The sequence below is a fragment of the Rhyacophila brunnea genome, unplaced genomic scaffold, assembly GCF_057557595.1.
Source record: "Rhyacophila brunnea isolate RB1 unplaced genomic scaffold, BYU_Rbru_1.0 scaffold_2, whole genome shotgun sequence".
In the NCBI taxonomy this organism is placed as follows: domain Eukaryota; kingdom Metazoa; phylum Arthropoda; class Insecta; order Trichoptera; family Rhyacophilidae; genus Rhyacophila; species Rhyacophila brunnea.
The window spans coordinates 4,827,828-4,849,949 of NW_028232859.1; the positions used below are offsets into that span (position 1 = coordinate 4,827,828).

The following is a 22,122-nucleotide window of genomic DNA, read 5'->3' on the forward strand; positions in this document are numbered from 1 at the left end:
GTGTCCTGGCGGCCTTGTATGAGAAGACGTTTATGTTAATTCATGCTGGCCTGTTGGACAATGTGTCTACCATTTGTGCAAATGACGAGTTTATTTATGAGGTGCAAAATTTGCATGACTTGTGGGGCAAGAGTTTACTTTACTCTTTTAATATTCTGATTTTGATTCTTAGAATACAATAAAAATAAAATAAAACGGATTTTTTTGATGAAATAATTATCTCGCATAAATGTTAACGAAAAGTGGTGAAATAATACGTTGATATTGTTCATTAGCTCTTCAAGTTATGTACGCGGCATTCGAATATGTATCGCATACGTGTATCCTTTCTGAAGACACATTAATATTCGTCATACCTGTGTATATGATACGTGTATCCTCTCAAATGTCTCAGTGTACAGTTGTGAAGATTGCTACAAGTGAATTTGCAATGTGAAATGAATTTCATTATTTAAGCTTCTAGAGAAGGTTTTTTTTAATATCTTTATATCTCAATATCTTCAATAAGTTTTTTTATGTAATGAGGCATCATCATTTAGATGAACAGTCACGCAAAATCGTTGGTAAGTTGAGTGAAACACAAAATATCGCAAGGTTTCAGCCACTGTTTTTCATAACAAACCATACTATGAATAAAACAAAATATAATACAGTATAACCCCTATTTTACGTTTTTTAAGGGACTGAAGAAAAAAAACCTAATTGGAGGGAAAATGTAAAAGGGGGGTATTGAAAAAAAGAACATTTAAATTTTATGTTTCTAAAAAAATAACGTTTTATTAAAAAACAACATTCTATTTAAAATTTTATTGAATTTTTTTTTATTTTTCATTAAAAAAATCATGTAAGTAAGGTAAAGGCACTAATGGTTGACAGTGCACTAATGGTTGACATTTTCGGAATATATTGTTTCAAATAAGAACGCCTGTGCATGTATTGATTCGAAAATAGCTTTAAAATATGCACAATGCCACCTGTGATGAACCAGTGAAAACTCATTTCTTCGTAAGCCAAACCGTTAAAGTGACGAATAGTATTGCAAAGTATGTGTCAGCGTGAGCACGTGTGTTGAAATTTCTTACCGAAAAAATTAAGAACACAGTACTTTTCCAGGTAAGCAATTATTACTTAATATGTTTTCACTTCTGTTTTTTGGTATCTTACATGTGATAGTATATAATAGAGTGTAGATTTGAAGGGTTTTCGTGATAATACATTTAAATTTATGCCTGAAATGGATGGGTGTCAATTATTGAACCACAAAAATAAAGAAAACCTAATAGTTGACAGGGTATGTCAATTATTAGTGATTACATTAAAGTTGCATTAAGAGTCATTTTTCAATAATTTCAGCATATATTTTCATTCTGTTTTGATTCCTATAAGAAATAATATTTTTCGTCCATCCTATCCAATAGTAGACATGTGTCAACTACTAGGTAAATTTAATGTGTCAACTACTAGGTAAATTAAATAATAGGTATGTAAATTTTTGGTTCCACAGAAGACGGAGAAACTGCCTCAAGAAAAATGCCGCCTATAAAAGGACAAATGTTTCGATACTCGGAAGCAGATATGGAGGCAGCTATACAGGATGTTAGGCAAGGCATTCCAACTGCAACAGCTTCAAAAAAACATGGTGTGCCTAGAATTACACTTTTATATAAAGTTAAAGGTAAAACTCCTATAAAGCGTCAAATGGGAAGAAGTTCATACGTATCCGAAGAAATAGAAGCAATGTTGGTAACATGGGTAAAAAATGTTGCAAAAGCTGGCTTTCCTATCACAAAAATTCAGCTGCAAGACAGCGTAAAGAAAATAGTGGATGATTTAAAATTTGAGACCCCCTTTACTAATGGTAGACCTGGTAAGCGATGGTATCAAAGCTTTTTAAAACGTCATCCGGACCTTATTACTCGAGTCTCTCAAAATTTGACATCTACCAGAGCCTCGGTAACAAACCTTCAATTGAGAAATTGGTTTGCAGAGGTAAATACTTATTTAACAGAAAACAATGTTGATAATATTTTTGAAGACCCCCGCCGCCTATTTAATGTGGATGAAACTGCGTTTTTGCTAAACCCCAAGGGTAACAAAGTACTGGCAGCTAAAGGAGAAAAGTCGGTTTATCAACAAGTTAACTCAGATGAAAAAGAATGCCTTACTGTACTCCTCGGGGGAAACGCTGCTGGCGATGTTATACATCCCATGGTGATCTTTAAGTATGAACGAATACCGAGAGATTTGTGTCTCTCAGTGCCTGGGTCTTGGGGCATTGGACGTTCTGATAGTGGCTGGATGACAGGTGAAACATTTTATGAATACATCTGCAATATATTTAATACATGGTTGGAAGAAAATAAGATTCCTAAGCCAGTCATTCTGTTTATGGACGGGCATACATCTCACTTGACCTTCCATGTGAGTAAGTTCTGTTCTGAAAATGGGATTATTTTGATTGCACTATATCCCAATGCCACACATTTACTACAACCAATGGATGTAGCTGTTTTCCGGAGCCTGAAAGGAACATGGAAAAGTGCAGTGCATCAGTGGCGTATAGATAACATTGACTCACCAACTTTGAGAAAAATACACTTTTGTCCTTTGTTAAAAAGGGTAATAGAAGACACATTGGTACCATCAATTTTGCAGAACGGTTTTCGTAAATGTGGTCTATTGCCATGGAATCCTGATGCAGTTTGTTGTGATGACAATGGAGACACAATGATCAATACAGATTATTTCGCACACAAGACATTGATCAAAGAACTGGAAGAAGGAATTAACTTTATGGAAAAATATGTTGACAAAGATAAAATTATGGCTTTTAATAGTCGTGATGGGTGGCTGGGAATGAACCAAGATTTGTCTTTATTTCAATTATATAAAAAAACTAAATCTCTATTAAAACAGAAAAAAGATGAAATAGCAGGGAAAACAGCGATTGATCAATCTTTACCAGCTACTGCAAATGAGTGTATTTTAGAAGATATAGCCCATGAAAACACCATACCTGATGCCATTAATGAAAACACCATGCCTGATCCCATTAATGAAGACCAGACAGAAAATACATTACCCGATCCTAAAACTCTTAGTAAGCAAAATGAACATAACGATCCTAAAGTTCCATTAACAAGTCAAGCGACTTCACAAGCAACTCCTGCTAGACCTTCAACTTCTAACGTGTTAATTCCAAGCCCATTCAAAAGAGCTTTGTTTTGGCCTGAGCCTAAACAAAATATTAACAAAAGGAAAAAACAGAAAATTCCCTCAGTCATTTCATCCACTCATTGGCAAAAATACCACGAAGACAAAGAAAATAAGAAATCTGCGATTGAAGAAGAAAGTAAAAGGAAGGCAGAGGAAAGAAGAAAGAAAAAACATCTCAATGAAGAAATTAAAAACCAAAAGCTTATCAATAAGCAGAATACAACTAAAAAGACTATGAAAAAGAAAACTAACAAGATTGAATATGGTAGTGATACAAGTACTGACGAAGAGTGGATAGATTCGGGAGATAGTATTGATGATATAGACTCCGATAAAGATGCAGAAAGTGATAATATAGAGCTAGAGGAAAATAATACCGAGTATAAAAACTTACAACAAGGTGATTACATACTCGTTAAATTCCCTGGTAAAAAGAAATATCACAAATATGTCTGCATTGTCCAAAAGATATTTAATGAAAATGATCTGGAGGTCATGGCAATACAAAAACAATTTTCAAGGAAAGTGAATCAGATATAAGTGTTATCAATGTAACACAGATAGCTAGAGCCCTGTCCCCGCCAAATATGATTATAACTGGTGACAGGATTAAATATAAATTTGAGTCACCGATTGAGGTTGACGGTTAATGAATACGGAGGTAGCAGAAAAGGCAAGGAGAAAATATTTACATGAAAATTATACCAAAATATTCCGTGTCAACTATTAGTGTCTTAAGGTGTCAATTATTAGTGATTCATCTTTTTTGCCATGTCAAGCATTGGTGATAAAAGATAGGATCCAAAAATGTTTAATTGAAAAGGGTATTTGATTATTGCTTATTTCTTCTCATTATAATATAATAAGTAAGGGTTTTGTGCAGTGATTAAGATATCGGATTTTTAAATATATGAATAAATATGTGTTCTATATAAAAAAAAACAGATTTTTTTTCTTAATGTGTCAACCATTAGTGCCTTTACCTTATATTAGTTTGTTGCATTTTTGTTTTTTTCTTTCGAAATTCTCTTTCAAGACTTATAAACATTTAAAAGTGTCATCTTGAATATCAGCAAAGCTTGTAAAGTAGGTTTTTAAACCCTCGATGACCCTCATTGCTTCTTCTTTTTTTGGAATATCAACCTCTTCAATCATTGTCAAGCACGCGTAACTCGCATATTTTGAATATTTCCGACGTAAATCGCGGGAAAGAAAAACGTAAATGTGGGTATTAAATGTACTGAAATACATCGGACTGAATAAATTACACGCAATTGCCGGGAAAACGTGAATTCCGGGCACGTAAAAACGAGGTTATACTGTAATTTCAAAAGATAGAATGTCTTTATGTGAATAGGAGCATTAAAAGAATGCGAGCATAATTAATTCCGGATACGTGTTTGTAATCCAAAGCACTCGTAAATCAAAGCGAATTTACCCATAAGAAATAATTTTAACCATATGATGGATAATTGATTCCGAAACCCAAAAATAGTCGAATAAAAATGATTTATACAAAATACCTTTTTATATTTCTAATATTTAAATTAAATATAAAGCATTCGAATTTATTAATTATTGTGTATGGCAACTTTTACTGGTATCTTTTTCTTTTTGTGCGACTTTAACAGGTATCTAATGACACCTGCTTTTGCTTCCTTTTGAGGATTTTGAGGAGAGAGACTTGAACCATCAGCTCAGTTGTGATCACGTGACACTCGGCAGATAAAGTGTATACGTACTACTCGTATTGCAAGACCGCATTAAACTGTTGTTACTTGATTGTGATTATAATAGCTAAATTATAAAAACATGGCTTGAAAACTATGCTTGCACTCGAAAAAGAATCCATTCTAATGAATATTTGACAAACCACGAAAAGATAATAAAAAAAAGCGTTAAACTTAAAATTTTGTACATGAAAAATGAATATTTAGGAAACCATATTAGCTACTATATCATTTTACAGCCATACGTTTTGGTCGCCGGTAGATTACGAATCATTTTGTGATTAGAGACATACAACTGTATTTTGAGGCTTGGCGCTAGTGTTGCGATGTGGGTATTGCCAGTATATTGCGAGCTATCAGTTTTCCAAACTGCCGCGCCTTAAGTCATAGTGTAATTATTTTTAGTAATTACAGTAATTTTTAACAGTAAAGTTGTCTGATACCTTCTATTATTGTTTTGTTTTGAGGGTGAAAGGAAGTTCCGCAGACAAGTGCAACGTGTCAATAGTATTTAAGTCATAGTTAAGAAAACCTATAAATATGTACATCTTAATAACTAATCTTAAAGTGCATTGCAAACCTAAATTTACAACAATATAATCTTTTTACGATCAGTGAACCCGTCCGTGCGAACAGACGTGTAAGCATTTCCCGCTCACAAGAATTAACAAGTAAATAGTGCATTTCTGCTACCGTGTCATGAGAAATCCATTATTTAATTGATAACATTTGTGTCATAGTCAAATTTCGCAGACAAAATTCTAGGAAACAATCCACGGTGTGGGAACAAAACAACGGCAATCGACCACGCCGTTTCTGGCATTTTCTTTGTCTTCTTTTAATATAAAAACAAATGTTACAAATCCAACAGTATTCTAGTATCTTCAAATCGTTCAAACTAATCACACGCTTCTCGTTTCGACGTAAAGTAATTTTCATTGCAAACACAATCTTCGTAAATATTATTTGTAAACTTCTCGTTGTACGATCTGTAATTGAATTTGTATTTTGTTGTTAAGGGATAATAAATTTGGGCTACTTTATCACGCATCATAAACCTTCTGATTCTGTCAATTCGAACCCAAGATTGAATCTTTGGTGGTCAAGCATTCAATAAATAAACTTTACCTCACCCACCCTTACTACAGTGGTGACCCCGTGAAAAAAGTGAACCGTCACCCTTACTACAGTTTTAAATTTTACTAGTCGTCTAACCGCCTACTCGATAAATTATTGCCATAACTGATTGTTGCCTACTTGATCAAAACTTCTTTAGGTACAAAGCGCGGCTGGTACGCGTATATGACAAGCTGTGTTCTCTGACTGGGGAGCGCAATGCCGTTCGAAGAAGGACAGCTCTGCGGGATATCGGAAGACTTCCCTTGTCCAGCAGCCGACTGTCCAGGGTGGCCGAAGCTGTCAAGACCATGGCTTCCAAGAAACCTCACTGGTTTCCGGATTACCGAGAGGTTCTGGAATGCGTCGAGCGGTGTGCCAAAGACCAGCAGCTTGATATGCGACCTTACGAGATGCAGAATGAAGGTATATATTTAGGTTAAGGTGATTGTGTTTGTATTTTCCTCTAAACAAAAATGTGTATTTTACTTCTTCTCTTCTTATTGTGCCATCCCCTAGCGGAGGTCGGCCACCATCAAGGCGATCTTATCTTTGTCGTCTACTACCCGGAACAGTTCAGTGGAGCTGCACTCGTACGAATCACGGAGGTTCTTAAGCCACGAAATGCGGCGCCGTCCTCTGCTACGCTTCCCATTGATCTTTCCTTGAATGACAAGTTGGGGAATGCTTTATTTTTGTCCTCTCATAATGTGGCCGAGGTACTGTAGTTTCCTGGTTTTGATACTACATAGAACTTCTCGGTCCTTCCCCATTCGATTGAGAACTTCAACATTTGTCACCCGGTCAGTCCAAGAAATTTTGAGGATGCGTCTATACAGCCACATCTCGAATGTATTTTATTTAATGTGTTTTACTAGGTAGTAAAAACTATTTTTTTTAAAACTTTATATGTAGTAGGTACTCTTCGCCACTTATTTCTATTATTTTTTATTGGTGTAAATCATAGGTTCTCAAACTTATTTCGACCACCGCCCACTTTGAGATTTAAATAAATCTAGTGCCCCCCATGTTTTTTAAGGGGGATCATATATACCAGGGATGGCCAGAGCGTCGATCGCGAAGGTATTTTTGGTCGATCGCGGACATAATAATATATTGTACTATTTCCTATTCAAACGAGTCAAAACTACTCGACGTTCCAGCTCTTAAAATCCGCTAGTTCTCATCTCTTCTCTTACATATCATTATCAAGAAATACATTCATGCGAAGAACACAAGTGATGAGAACTTGGAAGAAATTCTACAGGAAAAAAATAATAAAATAATGTAAATTTCTATCCTTGCAATTTGACGAGTCGGTAGATTACACAGTTATTGCACAACTATGCATTTTTATTTGATTGGTTTTTAAAGACATGTTTGTTTCAGAAGAATTATTAACAGTTTTACCAATGGAGGAACGATCCAAAAGAGAAGATATATTTAATGCATATAAGTCGTATATTAATCGTACTCGATTTCCTATTCATAAACTAGTATCGGTAACAACTGATGGAGATTCTGCGATGCTTGGGAATCATGTTGGGTTTATTACTTTATGTATAAATGAGGAAACAGTACCCACTTTTATCAGTTATCATTGCATTATACAACAGCAGGCATGGCTCCCACAAGGGGGGGTCTGACAGGGCTCTAGCCTGAGGGGAACCCGGCGTAGTGGGTCGACCAGTCAAGTAAGAAAAACACAAACCACACATTTGCTCGAATAGTAAAAAAGTGGCGCTATTTTCCTCAAGGGATATTTAAATTTTAAAATACATGGTTGTGCGATACAATTTGGTGTGATATGATTATTGATGCAATTAAAATGATAACTCATATTGTATAGAATTTATTTTAAGTATTTTTCCTGGCGAAAGGTTGCATGTTACTCGGCTACTACAAAATTTCTAATATTCAATATACATGTAAATTGTGTACAGTTTATGTGTACCTACCTACTTAATTTTTTAGAAGTGAAAGGCATAATAATATTACTTAAGTATATTATTGTCCTTAATTCAATGTTTCCGTAATCTTATTTTTTATATGTATAAAATATCTGTTTTCAAAATACATAAGTATTTAAATTATAAAAAATGGGTTTTATTGTTCTCGCATGATATAATTACAAGTGATATCAGTCGATCGCCATAAATATTTTTTTGAACTAATCGATCCTAGAATAAAAAAGTAAGAATAGAAAACAACAGAGAAACTAGCGGAAAAATACGAAGTTTGCAATTTGAGATTTTTTTTTGATAATTTACAATTTCAACTGTATTCATTATTTGTATCTGAAAACATTAAAAAGATTTTTTTTTAAGTCAATGTAAAAACATAAAATTACAAAAATGTGAATTTGTCACATATTTGGTACATAGGTTATATTTATTATTAAAATTTACGATTAAGATTTCATATAAATAAAAAGGATTTCAAGTTATACACTTTTATATTTTTTATCAAAATCGATGTTTTTTTAAAAAAATATAAAAAATATTAAAACTATGAATTAGTCAAAAATCTAAACGGTGAAAAATTGAAAACTTAATAAACTAAATCTTAATAATAAATATAACTATAAAAATAATGTAATAATAACGTAACCCATGTACCAAATATGTGACAAATTCACAATTTTTTTTATAATAATTGTAAGTTTATCTGACTTTAAAAAAAAAAAATCTTTTTAATGTTTTCAGATACATATTTATTATATAATACAGTTGAAATTGTAAATTATCAAAAAGAATTCTCAAATTGCAAGCTTCGTATTTTTCCGCTAGGTTCTCTGTTGGCATATATGATCCCCCTTAACTTAACTTTTTACGTTACCATCTGTTGCATATCTTAAAAACAGTTATTGCAAATATAATTTTTAGACATGCATTAATATATGGATAGGATAGATAGGATGTGACCCATATCCTATTTCTGATATCGAAGACTGTTCCAATGAGAGGAAATAAAACTCATACTTAATCATATTTAGAAGTATTTTTATTAACAAGGAAGGCTTTGAATTTAAAATTCATCTAATGTGAAGGATGAATCTGATGCATTTCGACGAGTTTGTTAATAGCAGGCTCGAATTCACTTAAAAACAGCCGTAAGTCGCCGCGCCGCGTTCAGTAACTTGCAGCCAATTTCTCTTTTTAGTTAGCTATGTTGCTACAGCACTAAATCCACGTTCACGCAAATACGATGATTGGAATCAGAAATCGTTGAACAACCGACCATAATGCCGTCGCCCCTCTAGATTTCCTTAACGCCCCCTAATTTTCTTTGAGCCTTATACTGCCCCCCTGAAAGCCTCCAGCGCCCACAAGGGGGCGTTATCACCCACTTTGAGAAAGACTGCCTTAAATCAACACTGTCAAACATGAATGAGGTTGGCTAAACTCACTTATAAACCTCACACAATTACAACATAATCTTTAACAAAGCTACGAAAATTGCATCTCTGATCTTACTCATGGACTCAGTTTTGAAAATTTTTACTAAACAATTTTTTTCCATTCAATGATGTTGAAGAATAATTAACACTGCATCAGTGAAATAACCCTTCAATCGCTAAATACCAGTGGCGGCCGGTGATAATAAAATTAGGCAGTGCAAATAAAGACATGCATTTTCCTTTTCGTGGTATTGAAAAAAATTGGCAATAGCCTTCGTGGTGGAGGTAGGCGTATGTTAAACGACGCTTACATTCACGGACAGCATTTATTTGTTGCCAAAGTTACAAATATAAGTATGATGTAGTGAAGTGCACACTCTTTTCGATTTTCATTGTTACTAATTACACTTCATATGTGCTGACATAGTTACCATGTTTGTCACTCCTAACTTCCATAAATCGTAACTGATGTAAGTATTTTAGATATGTGTCATTGAGAAAAAGCCGCAAACTCCTCATTTGTCATCCCACATTATTCTCATATACGTGCTGTATTATTTTTATAAATTCTGTGGATCATTAATTTTCCAACGGGATTGATTTGGGCTTGTTTCTATCTGTTAAAAATTTGCTACTACTTTTGTACACTTCAACTCCAGAATTGCACACCAAATGAGACTGATTTGAAAGACATTCTACGTCAAAAATAATAGTATAAGTAGGTACTTACATAAAAAGTTGTAGTACCCACATGTTATTATGCAAAGGTTATTAACAGTATATTATATGTATTATGTTACTTACTTACTTTGCTGTAGATTTATATTCAAATTATTTAGAGTTTAATTTTGAAATGTAAAATAATTATAAAATTGGTATTTGTATGTTGAGATTGCTGTTTGATGATCACAATATTACTCTAATCGATATTTTGATTGATTCAATATTAGTATGGTATCATACAACGGAGCATTTACCACATAACGCATGAAATAATAATATAGTATTTTTAAATACTGAGCGGGAAAGTTATACCTACTTTATAGGCGCGTACATACAATATTTTAAATGCGCCAGTCAACGCGTGATCTATCGGCTATGATTAGAAGCTCTCGGGGGGAGAACACTGCTCAAAGCAAGCTAAAAATTGTACGTTCATTGCGCTAACATATCGGCACCATGCAAAAAAAACCGTGTACGGGCAGGCAGGACAGATCCTCTTTAACGCATTCAACAAATGCTATGAAAGACGTACGTGTATTCATCCAGCTTCGCGCCCGGTCAAAAATACTAGAGAAATATACGTGCATACTCGTAGAGGACGGGCGACAAATTAAAGATATTTTACAATAATTAACTACTTATTACAATATGTAGGTATTTGAATACGTAGTCAATACGAATAGGCAGTTGATTAAATTGTTTGTTCTGTTGACCACTCTTGAGACTCTGCGTCTGCCTCCAGTACTACATTTAAAATATAACTACATAAAGTCTTTGTCTCTTGCCTTGACTATACAGGTCTTGCAGGTCTATTTTTAACGGTTATCACTTTAGCACGTTTCCATTATTCTCATTGTTCCAAATTAACACAGAAGATATTCTATACACTAAACGGTTATCGGCGGCTATCTCTAATTTGTAATACGGTGAAAATTTATGTTGATAGACATGTTGGTCAAATTCGGATATGTTCGTGCTGCCGAACCCAAGCGGATAAGACCGAACACAAGCGGATAAAGCCGAACCAGCACCATCTAGTCGATAATGGGCCGGACCCAAGAATTTTGTATTCACAGGTCAGACATATCAACATAACCTACAATTTTATTAGTCATGTCATTGCGATTGCAGCAAAACAGTCCGTCTAGCATCCCAATTCTCAATATTTAAAATTGACAAACTCTATCTCTTAGTACGTTTGACAGTTCAGACGGTTAACTTTTTTTACATAATTAACCGCCAGAATATGTAGAGTGATAATTGTAATAATATATTTATCACAATTATGTAGCTCTTTTTTGATGTTAAATGATATGTTAGAATAGGCCTGCTGAAGGAATATACAAATTGCGAAGATATAAGATCTTACTAGACACATTATAATCTTCCAAGTTGGTTGTTCCCACTTCCAAGTTGGTTGCAGTTTAATCTTCCCATTTTTCCCATTGAGCTCGATAACCATGATACGACAGATCGCAGCAAATCATAGGTGACCATTCGTAGTTATATCTGCATGCCACACATTCATCACTAGACTCAGACTTAGAAGAGTCTTGGTGAGAGGAATCTACCCTGAAAAAATGCGGGGGTCCACAGTTGAGGAGTACATACATATGAGTTGTACGTAGGGTAAGAATGAAAGGCAGTAGCACAGGCTAGATTTTGTTAACTCCCAACCCACCGCTATAAAAATTCGATTACATTATAAGTTTCTTCTTTCTTCTTCTTCTTTGACCATGTCCGATCCTAATAGGATCATATGGGCCTCCACAGAGTGGAGGTTTCTATTAACAGATTTAATTTTTACGAGAAATGGATGTCAGCCACTTGCTCAACCTATTAGGTTCATATTCTGACTCGTACACAAATTGAAAAACAATATGTATACTTGCCAGACCCAGGATTCGAACCTGCGACCCTCGGATATTAGAAGTTATCCCCTGCATACCATGTTTCTATGTGTGCTCGCTTGGTGGCGTGAGAGGGGAAATCATTGATATATTCTGTTTTTTTTTTTTTTTGGAATCAACCATGTGCTTGCTTTTTCGTACAAGGTGGTTGTTAATAATTTTGAACAATCACAAACACCCAGGCTTTGAGAAAATCACATAAATGTTGTGTGTCCTGACTGGGAATCGAACCCAGGAACTCTCAGGTGGAAGGCAAGCGACTTACGCACTGCACCACTAGAGCCGCCCTATATATCGTCTCTGTTCTGGCAGAACACACTAACTGGAGAATACTAGTTTTGAGTAATTTGACTTTGAAGTTGTTAAAATGTTTGAAATAATGGTCTATCATGTGAGTTTATTAAGTAATCGTAACAGTGATGACTTTAAAATAAAGACTGTTTATTTAGTAAGAAGGTTTCCAGACGGTAAAGTTTGAAATAAGGAACATTTTGGTACTAACTCAATATTTCATTTTTTCAAATTAGTGTCTTCTGCCAGAACAGTGACGATATATTCTATGTTGCCGGGTATCTGTTGAAATAAGATATTTCTTGACATCAGTGTGAAATAATCGTTTTGGGTGCATGCATGGTCTTACGGTCCAAAAACATTATGCTTGCGTTTACTGTGTGAAATAATTCACTGCGTAATTTTATACTGTTATGCCGAAGCCTAAGACAAGTGTGTAATAATAAATGTATTTTTTTACTTCTTCTGTTACTACCCCTATGACATTTAGAATATAATTGGCAGATTGGTATCATGAAATTTGACACCACCGTGGTCCGCCGAATACATACTTATGTTACCCTGAATGATAAATTAAAACATTTCACACTCATTCTACCCCTATGACATGTAGAATATAATTGGCAGATTGGTATCATGAAATTTGACACCACCGTAGTCCGCCGAATACATACTTATGTTACCCTGAATGATAAATTAAAACATTTCACACTCATTACTTGTCGTGACACAACGGAAACATTGTAGTTTTTATCACTTTATCCTGTTATTGATTCTTTTCATTGTTGTCATGACTTCCATACAACACAATTTCATCTTTCTAGGAAAATCTATGGATTAAGTGATGTATGTATACCTCAAATGCTTATAGTCTATTATTACGTTGCTTTTGTCAGGGTCCGTAATTCTACTCTATTCAATCGATAGTATGCGGTGAACTTAGCGACTGACCATCTGTTAAATTTTTGTTTTTAGCGACACAGCTGTTTGTGGAAATTGGCACAATGCTGCAGCAGCGGCGCCAGCAGCAGGAGTACGAAGAAATGAGCTGGCGGCTGGGCTCTGACGCCGACCCCGCCGACACTGACCCCGTACTCGCCCAAGCCCTGGAGCTCAACCGAAAGAAGTCCGCCCACAAGGAGATGGAAGTTATCAATAAGTATGTCAATTTATTCCCCCCCCCAATTCCTAAACACACCAATTAGAAAAAATAACAATAATTAATATCTTAATTATGTTATATTCAGTATTGAATATTAAAAAAATAATTTTATATCAATATCTGAAGCGATTTGGTTGAAACAGTGTAATTGCCTTTTCAATTGGTATAACCAATGCCAGGTTTGCAAGAACAAACTAATTTTGACCTTCTAGATGTGATATATTAATTTTTTTTCCAGGTTTAAAAGCTTACAAATTGGGAATGAAATAATTACAAGCCAATTATAATATATAAAGATGGATATTATTATTTTAGAATTTTAGACTGTATGTACATATTTTGTTTTTTATAACTGAGTGAGCTGGTTATTTTTTATTAATTTTTTTCAGATTTGCTGCAAAACAAGTCACCCTTCGCCTTGAACCTAAAAATGTTGACGATAATATCGTCGACTCATCCGAAAGCGACAGTACTGACAATGAAAATTGCAGTGATGAGGATGACAGAGACCTGCCGGACACTGTCGGCCAAAATTTGGTCGACGTAGAGGAACTGAGTCAGGATTCATCGAGAGGAAGTACACAGAAAACTCTTCCACTGCCAAACGGTCATGTATCTTCTATGAATGGTGATCGAGACTCTGGCACCAAAACACCTGACGCTGATAAAACTAAATTATTTGAATATTTAATTAGTAAATCTCCTGTGAAAGACTGCAAAGTAGTATTAACCGAGACCGTCGTGACACGACGCATAACAGGTGATTCAAATAACTCCATAATACGCAGTAGAGAACCTAGCCCAGTCAGGAGTAGAAGTCCAACTAATCTTGAAGTGTCAAGAACTGTAAAGCAAGAAATGATAACCTGTTTTGAGCGCAATGTTATGGTTCAAATTCATTGTATTGAAAGTCCTGTAAAAGACAGTGCACGAATAAACGCGGAAAATGAAAAAAAAGATGGCAGTAATGTTACAACTAAAAATCCACCAGATACTTTAGATTTGACTGAGGAGACGTCTTGCCCTGGACCCGTCGATGATAAAACTAAACACATCAAAAAACTTCCGGACAGTTTTGATTTGATTGAAGATACTTGTTCTGGACTTGCAAATGTTGAAGATGCAGTTTATGAGACAAGTAAAACTATCATTCTCGATAATGAGATTGGTCCGGTGAGCGAATTGACAAACAATAGCCCATTCAGTGAAGTTAGAAATAAAGATGTACAGATCGACGATTCTAAGTCTTCAAATTTAGGCAAGTCAAAGAGTAAAAAGAAATCTTTCCGTAATGAACGTTACAGCGACGATAGCGTTGACTCTTTCGACAGTAATCCTTCTCTCATCGAGCTGAGTTCATCTTCTGAAGACGAAGCTGGCAGCGGAGCCAAGGAATCGGAGGAAGACTGCAAAAGGTTGAACACCAATCGGCCGGACTCCGTCATGTCTGGTATGGCTGTTATCGAAGACAGCAATTCTACAAGTGAAGTTTTAACGATTCAATCGGACAAAATACATGAAATCGAGGACAGCAATGATTGTAATTGAGTAAACATTCATTTGTGATATTCAGTATGAATACACCTGTTTTGTATATACAGTAAAACCTCGTTAATACGAGTTCTATGGGACCGAAAATCGAAAAAAAATTCGAAATATGAAATGTATGGGGAAAAATATTAATTTATATTTTTATTTTTTCATTAATTTTGTTTACGATCATTGATGTGCCTACCAAATTTCTAATTCCGTATGTGTTAATGGATCATAAAATCTCAGAATTATTTATATTACCTTCTTAAAATAAGTAATTTATGATGTTTTAAGAAAAATCTGTCACAATTTTCAATGACTGGCTCATGAAATAGTGTACTATATTACGATTTATTGAATATTTTTGTATGCCAGGACTCAGAAATCATTTGGAATTACGAAATTCGAATTAAAGTTATGGTTTTATATGAAAATAGTTTTCAAGAGACTTTTTTTACGAAAATTTCGAATTATGTTTGTGTGTTTTTATTAACGAGGTTTTACTGTAAGACATGTGTGGAGATTTTTTGTTTATTATCTAAAACCAAAGCTAATTTTCTGTAGTATTACATTTTGTATATTAAATAATAAAAATTGTTCAATGGCACGGAGTATTGGATAGTTTTTAATGTTGTAATATTCTGTACTGTTAATATATATTATTATTCTCATATTTTTCTTGCTGTGGACCAGGGGTTGGCAAGCTATGGCCCCCCGTCTATTTGGTATGACCTGGAAGCTAAGAATGGATTTTACATTTTTGAATTTTTTAAAATTTCAACATACGTGAAGTTTGATATCAAAAATTAAAAAAAGATGTGAAATACTCCCTCCATTTTTGCAGCGAATATATTTTCAGGGTGAACTACAGTTCCGGCAAAGATTTTCAGATCAAGTGCATGAGATATCTCCATATTTCATAATTCGTTTGACAGTACAATAATTGAGAAGTTTACATTTACATTTCACAGTATGTAATTCAATACAGTGAAAGAAGGTAAAAACCTGATTACCTACTAAATTAGGATTAAATGTGTTCATTGTCATTGTGTATTTGCCATTGGTGAGTGCACAAGCAGTTGAAAGGCGAAACCTGGGCCGCAAAAAATATCTCATTATCTCGGTGTATTTTTGTTTAATTTTAAAATTAAAGTTATATATTGTAGAATTACTTTTCATGCATTATGACGTTTGGGATTTTTCTGTGTAAGTTTTGTGACAACCCTGACGTTTTGCGAAACATTTGGTTTTGATTTTTTTTTAATAAATGGCGGCGCAGCGCAAATGACGCCGTATATTTATTTGGTAAGTCTCTCTTGGCCATATCCGTCCTTTAACTGGAGCATAAGGACATCATGCGGCGCCTCCAAGAATCCCTGTCGCTCGCCAGTCTTCTTGCTTCGTTCCAGGTCAAACCAGCATCCCCTAGCTCCGCCGTATACACTGTAGATTATATTTAGCGGCCTTCCGTAAGGTGCCATGATTTGCTACCGTAAAGCAGCACCGTCAGAATGCAAGCGTCGAATAGGCGGCATTTGGTTTTGACCGAGTACAATCGTGAGTCTATATAATATTATTAAGTATACTATTAATTTATTGCCAAAAAATATATATTTATTAGGTTTTATTTTTTCATTCACACTCCATGCACGGCCATAATAAAACCTCCTGGCATATAACTGGTTAAGTGTTTGTGTTGTAAATATATGTATATAATATATAATTGGTCATACTTCTTCTTTTATGCTAATATGTATAGTTAATTTAATAAGCATTCTATCACAGAACTGACATTACTGAGATAGAAACCCAATCCACAAATCGTCGCTGTATATTAAATACCTCATATGTGGTGATTTTGACGAAAACAAGTTATTGATTTTTTTCATTTTCATTTTTTTTTCTACCCTATCGTCTTTAAAACTAGAAAGTTGTGTAACTCCATAAACACTACTTTACAGGAGAGATAAAAAGTATTATGGTTTCTTATACAAATATATGGTTATGGAGTTAAATCATCCATGATTTAACAATGTTGGAATTTTTTTTGGAATTACATCATTTGCAAAACAGGTACATAGATATTAACAACGGCCACAGTGACGTCCCTTGATAAAATGCCGCCCCTAGGCAGCGCCAAAATGCCGCCTTATTTTTTATACTTACATTATTTTTATCATCCTTTCATGAGTCCAATATCTAAGAAATGTGTTGTATGGATACATTACTAACAAAATATCAGACTAATTATTCGCGAATCTGCACGTGTCGTTTCTGGTCACCAAGGACGTCGAAGAGCAACGGAAGTAAAGTAGATATCGCGAACCCGACAAAACCAGTGAGCTGAATTTTTTAATGGAAAGATATTTTCGTTATTACTAAGTTTAGATAGCTATTTCTATATTATATTCCAAATGATTTTCCTCGATTTTGCCGCCCTTCGAGCGACGCTCAATCTGCCTACCCCCATGGGACGTCACTGGACGGCCACTAGATATACATGTATATATATATTATAATATATCATTTATGATTACTTTTTTAAAACAGTTTTTTCGATTATCTCAGAATATGACTCAAACCACATAGGAGGTATTTAAAATACATTGACGAAATGGTAAATTACAGTTTACTCTTGATATACTGGGGTAGATGGGAAAATCTATTATCTGTATGACCAGTTTCACAGTTAATTCAAACCATCAATAAATATATTGATAACTAACCTAATTTTCCTATACGTGATGTAGGTTTACAGATTACAATCACTCAGTACAGGAAAGGAGTTAGTTATACATACAGGAGGACCTCGACTTTCGCACATAATTGGTTCCTGAAAAGGTGTGCGAATGTTGAATGTTCGAAAGTAGAGGGAAGTAAAAAAAAAAAAAATTGTGTGTATTTTGAAATATGTATTTATCAAGTAAATATAAGATGTTTAAGAGACATGTTTAAGTGGGGTTTGCGGGTGTTTCCCTTAAAAAGTTATCAAGAGTTAACTGTATGCCACTCTTCTTTTTCTTATTTTAAATAAAATATTTTAAATGGTAAATTATTAACTTTACAATATTGCTTAACTGCTGGCACGAAATGTAAAGTGAACCAATCTTTTAATATTAACGCAGTAAACCCAGGTTTTTTTTTATTTTTATTTGATTACTGGAAGCAATTCTTTATCCTTCCCTTTCAATGCTCTGGGATTTTCTGGTTGATAAATTAACATTGGCATCAATTTTAAATCACCAGCCAAGTTTCCACCAAGAAGCAATGTCAATCGGTTTTTAGAAGGTTTATGCCCAGGGGCAACTGATTCTTCCTTAGATAAGAATGTACGACTAGGCATTTTTTCCAAAATAAACCTGTCTCATCTACATTAAATATTTGGCTAGAGGAATATTCTCCATCTTCAATAATTTTGGATAATGAGGAAATAAATTCTCCGCGAAAATCAGCCGATTCTCCAGTGAATTTAATATAAACCAACCGTTACTTGCTTGAAAAATCGTGTTAGAATCTTCTTTTAATCTAGCCTTCCAATCTTTGTGCAAACTAAGAGCCTTCGCTTGAATAATTGAAATATTCAGAGGGACATCTTTTTGATGTTGGTCGTCGATCCATGATGACAAATATTTTTCCATTTAATCCATAACTATGCCGTGTCTTTTGGAAACAACCTTTAAAGATATATTTCCACAATTTTGAACGTATTCCTTAATTTTATTTTTCAAAATTGAACATATCGTAGTAGACCTGTTTGTATCATGCGAATGTCCGATTGAAGAAAAAGATTCACCGCAATTAGAACGTCGTGTGAAGTTTATAAGTCCTTGATTTCTTTTTGTTCGTATCAACACTGCAGTTTTTCCGTTTCTCACTCATGTTTATAAATTTTTAGGGTGAAATATTTCAGATGAATAAAATTAGCAAATCGCACAACATGACACGCCCACGGATATCTTAACCCCACGGCCAGCGCGACGTTTTAAAAAAACGATTTTTTTTGAAATGTGCGAAATAGCGAATTGTGCGAAAGTCGAACGTTCGTAAGTCGAGGTCCGCCTGTATAAATATAATAATAATACACAGTGAGTAAAGAGCTACCACGAACACAAAATTTGCTCAATATAATTTTAACCATTGATAATATGTATTTACTATGACTTTAATTGATTAAAATGTGTTCCCCCTTTTCACAGATTTTCTTAAAAATAATATATATTAAGTATTTAAAATAGTAGCGTGCATTAGCGTGTATAAGAAATATTAAATGGAAAAAAAAATTGAGTCATTGAGAATCATATTTTGTAAGACTGATTGATAGCTCGGTTTATCCATTTTTTTTTTTTTGATTTAAGTCCCTTCTCCCGGTAATAAGCCTGGATAATCGGGAGTATACTGTACATTTATTATAAATTATTGTGAATTTTTTAAATAAAATTGTGTTTTACTAATTTTTATTTAACTATATATTTTTCCAGAAATACATTTTGTTGATTTCAAATTTGTATTTCTTAATCATGATAACTGAAAACATTCAATGCATTTAGTCGAATATGGGCGAAATACTATGTCTGTATGTGTGTATATTATTTTATGTGAAAAATGTTCTTATCCATACTAAATGATGTACATTCTTGTTTGTTTTTAAATGAATTACAGTACTCTCTCAGTAATCCGCCGCTCCAGACAAGTGTCCAATTAGTGAAAGCAGCGGACTATAGTGCATACATACAAAATATGTTAAAAATTAAAACATATTTTGTAAAAATAGTGTTTTTCAGAAATTTACTAGCAAATTACAGTTTTCTTTATAATAAAAATCAAGTATTTACTAAATTATACATAGGATTTATAAACTAAGTTTATTAACTAAATATTAAACAGTAAATCACCTGACAACCAGTTGTTCAGTGAGGCAGATATTCTTGAATGGTTTAGGATTCCTGGCTTTCCCTATGACCAAAAGCTTCAGTTTGTGTGCCCCGGTTGCATTGGAACACGGCATAATTGTGATGCGGTCCTTGGGCACTTTCCTCCCTGTTTTACTAAGGAGAAGTTTCTAAAATAAACCCGTCTCATCTGCGTTGTATACTGAATTTGCAAATCGAATACCGGCGAATTATAGAGCTTGATTTTATGCTTTCAACTAGTAAAAATAACGGCGGATTATAGTAGTTGTCGAATAATCGAGCGGCGGATTACTGAGAGTGTACTGTATTGTGTAAAAAATTGTGACAGAACTTTTTCGAATTTCGAATATTTGGCTTCGGCTATGTTAATGTTTTTTTTTTATAGCTTAAAGTTACATCAACCATGTTTCTTGAGCAGATGTTTCCTTTTCATTACATATATCCCTCTGACTTGTAACATGAAAAATCATACTGGGTTATCAAGTCACCGGCCCTATCCCAGCAGTAGTGTTTACTATTTCAACAGCTGTTGGAATACTCACTATTCTAGCATAAGACGGTGGAATACTTTACATTTAATTAAACATCCTGATTATTTGGATCATGAGTACAAATGAACTGACTGTGCCTAAACAATTTTTTTTCCATTGGGTTAGACTGCAGTGATTCTCAACCTCGTTTGTTTGGTGCCACATTTTATAAAATCTTCTTAAATATAATTATAACTATGTACAAAGGGGTCAATTACACAATATACTCCTCTACTTGGTTTCTTACCATTTTTAGTTTTAACTTTTAAATAAATTCGCTACTTACGTAAAAAAAAGTCTTTAGTGGCGAATAGGCTGTTAAGATCCGCCATAAATAGTGCACACTAATTTTTGTTAGTCATACATATTTGTTTTCATTGAAGTAAAACTACAATTTACAATTGTGGTGTTGGTTAGTTTTTAAAATTCAATTAAACCCTGCGAAACCAAGCCATAATAGACAATAGTTAAAAAATACTCGTCTATCTACAAAATATCTAAAATTATGCAATTAAGTCATACCTACATAACTTTGGATATTTTATAGATAGAATAATATTTTTTATCTATAACAGTTTGGTTTAGGCAGGGCTTAATGAATTATATGTATTCAACATGTACTCAACAATATTTGTTATATGTTGTCGGTGTTTTGTAAAAAGGGCGAATCAACCATTTTGGCGAAATCGAGATTTTAATGAAAATACAATATGTACCCCACTAGCTTTGTTGTGTAAAAACGGCGAATTTGTATCTCCACAAGAATGTACTTAAAAACGATAATCGACTAAAATTAAATAAATTAAAATTACGAATAAAAAGCGAATGTGACATATTAGGCCTTTTAAAATATTATATAATAATGCCTATTATAATGACAGTACTCTTTCTAAGCTTTATTATAAACTTGTTAGATATTTATAATCATCCACAGGTAATAAACAAATAAATGTCAAAAGTTAAAAATCCTCCTATAAAATAGCATTTTGGTTAATTCACCCTTTTTACAAAACACCGACTTTGTATTCTTAACCCAACAAAAACAAATTACATAGTATGAATGAAAAAATGTGCACAATTTTGTCATATCGCCCAAAGTATACCAAAGCTATTATGTTTAGGTTTAGGCAGGGTTTATTTGATTTTTCAAAACTAATCAAGACCATCTGTAAAGTGCAGTCTTAATTCAATAAAAACAAATACAAATAAATGAACAGAAAATATAAAAAATCATGTTAACAAAATTGTCAAATCTGAGGTTTTAACAGCTCGACAATGATGCAGGGCAAAAACAATAAAGGATATTATTAGATATTATTATACATAGGATATCGACGTATTATTAAATGCATGAAGTGTGTGAAAAATAAAATGACTCCAATATTTTGGTCTTCCTGAATCAACCTATAAAAAATTTATTCTTTCATAATATACGTACATTCAGATGAATGTGATGGAAAAATGAACTCTAACTGCATTATAATAATAGTCAATTTCCAAACTGCATTAATTAATTGTTCACATTATGATTTTTTTCTCGCTAATGTGTGTATATGCCAACGACGCCAGATGTTCCTGTTTTAACCTTTTCTGGAAAAAAT

At 33.8% G+C, this 22,122-nt stretch overlaps 2 protein-coding genes across 2 annotated transcripts in view; both read left to right on the plus strand.

Moving 5' to 3' along the window:
* LOC147071717 (uncharacterized) overlaps positions 1 to 15,876 on the plus strand; it is a 29,459-nt gene extending 13,583 nt beyond the window's left edge. The window contains exons 4-6 of the mRNA XM_085946719.1: positions 6,223 to 6,488; positions 13,362 to 13,545; positions 13,938 to 15,876. Coding sequence (XP_085802845.1) covers positions 6,223 to 6,488; positions 13,362 to 13,545; positions 13,938 to 15,096 — 1,609 coding nt within the window. The 3' untranslated portion in view covers positions 15,097 to 15,876. The remainder of the gene's footprint in view (positions 1 to 6,222; positions 6,489 to 13,361; positions 13,546 to 13,937) is intronic.
* On the plus strand, positions 1,445 to 3,756 carry LOC147071718 (uncharacterized). The gene has a single exon (XM_085947536.1). The coding sequence runs from the start codon at positions 1,531 to 1,533 to the stop codon at positions 3,754 to 3,756; it is 2,226 nt and encodes a 741-aa protein (XP_085803662.1). The 5' UTR covers positions 1,445 to 1,530.
* Positions 15,877 to 22,122: the final 6,246 nt, after the last annotated feature.

What these genes read in the sequence shown, in the direction of transcription:
- LOC147071718 (XM_085947536.1), top strand. Translation starts at nt 1,531, where the DNA reads ATGCCGCCTATAAAAGGACAAATGTTTCGATACTCGGAAGCAGATATG.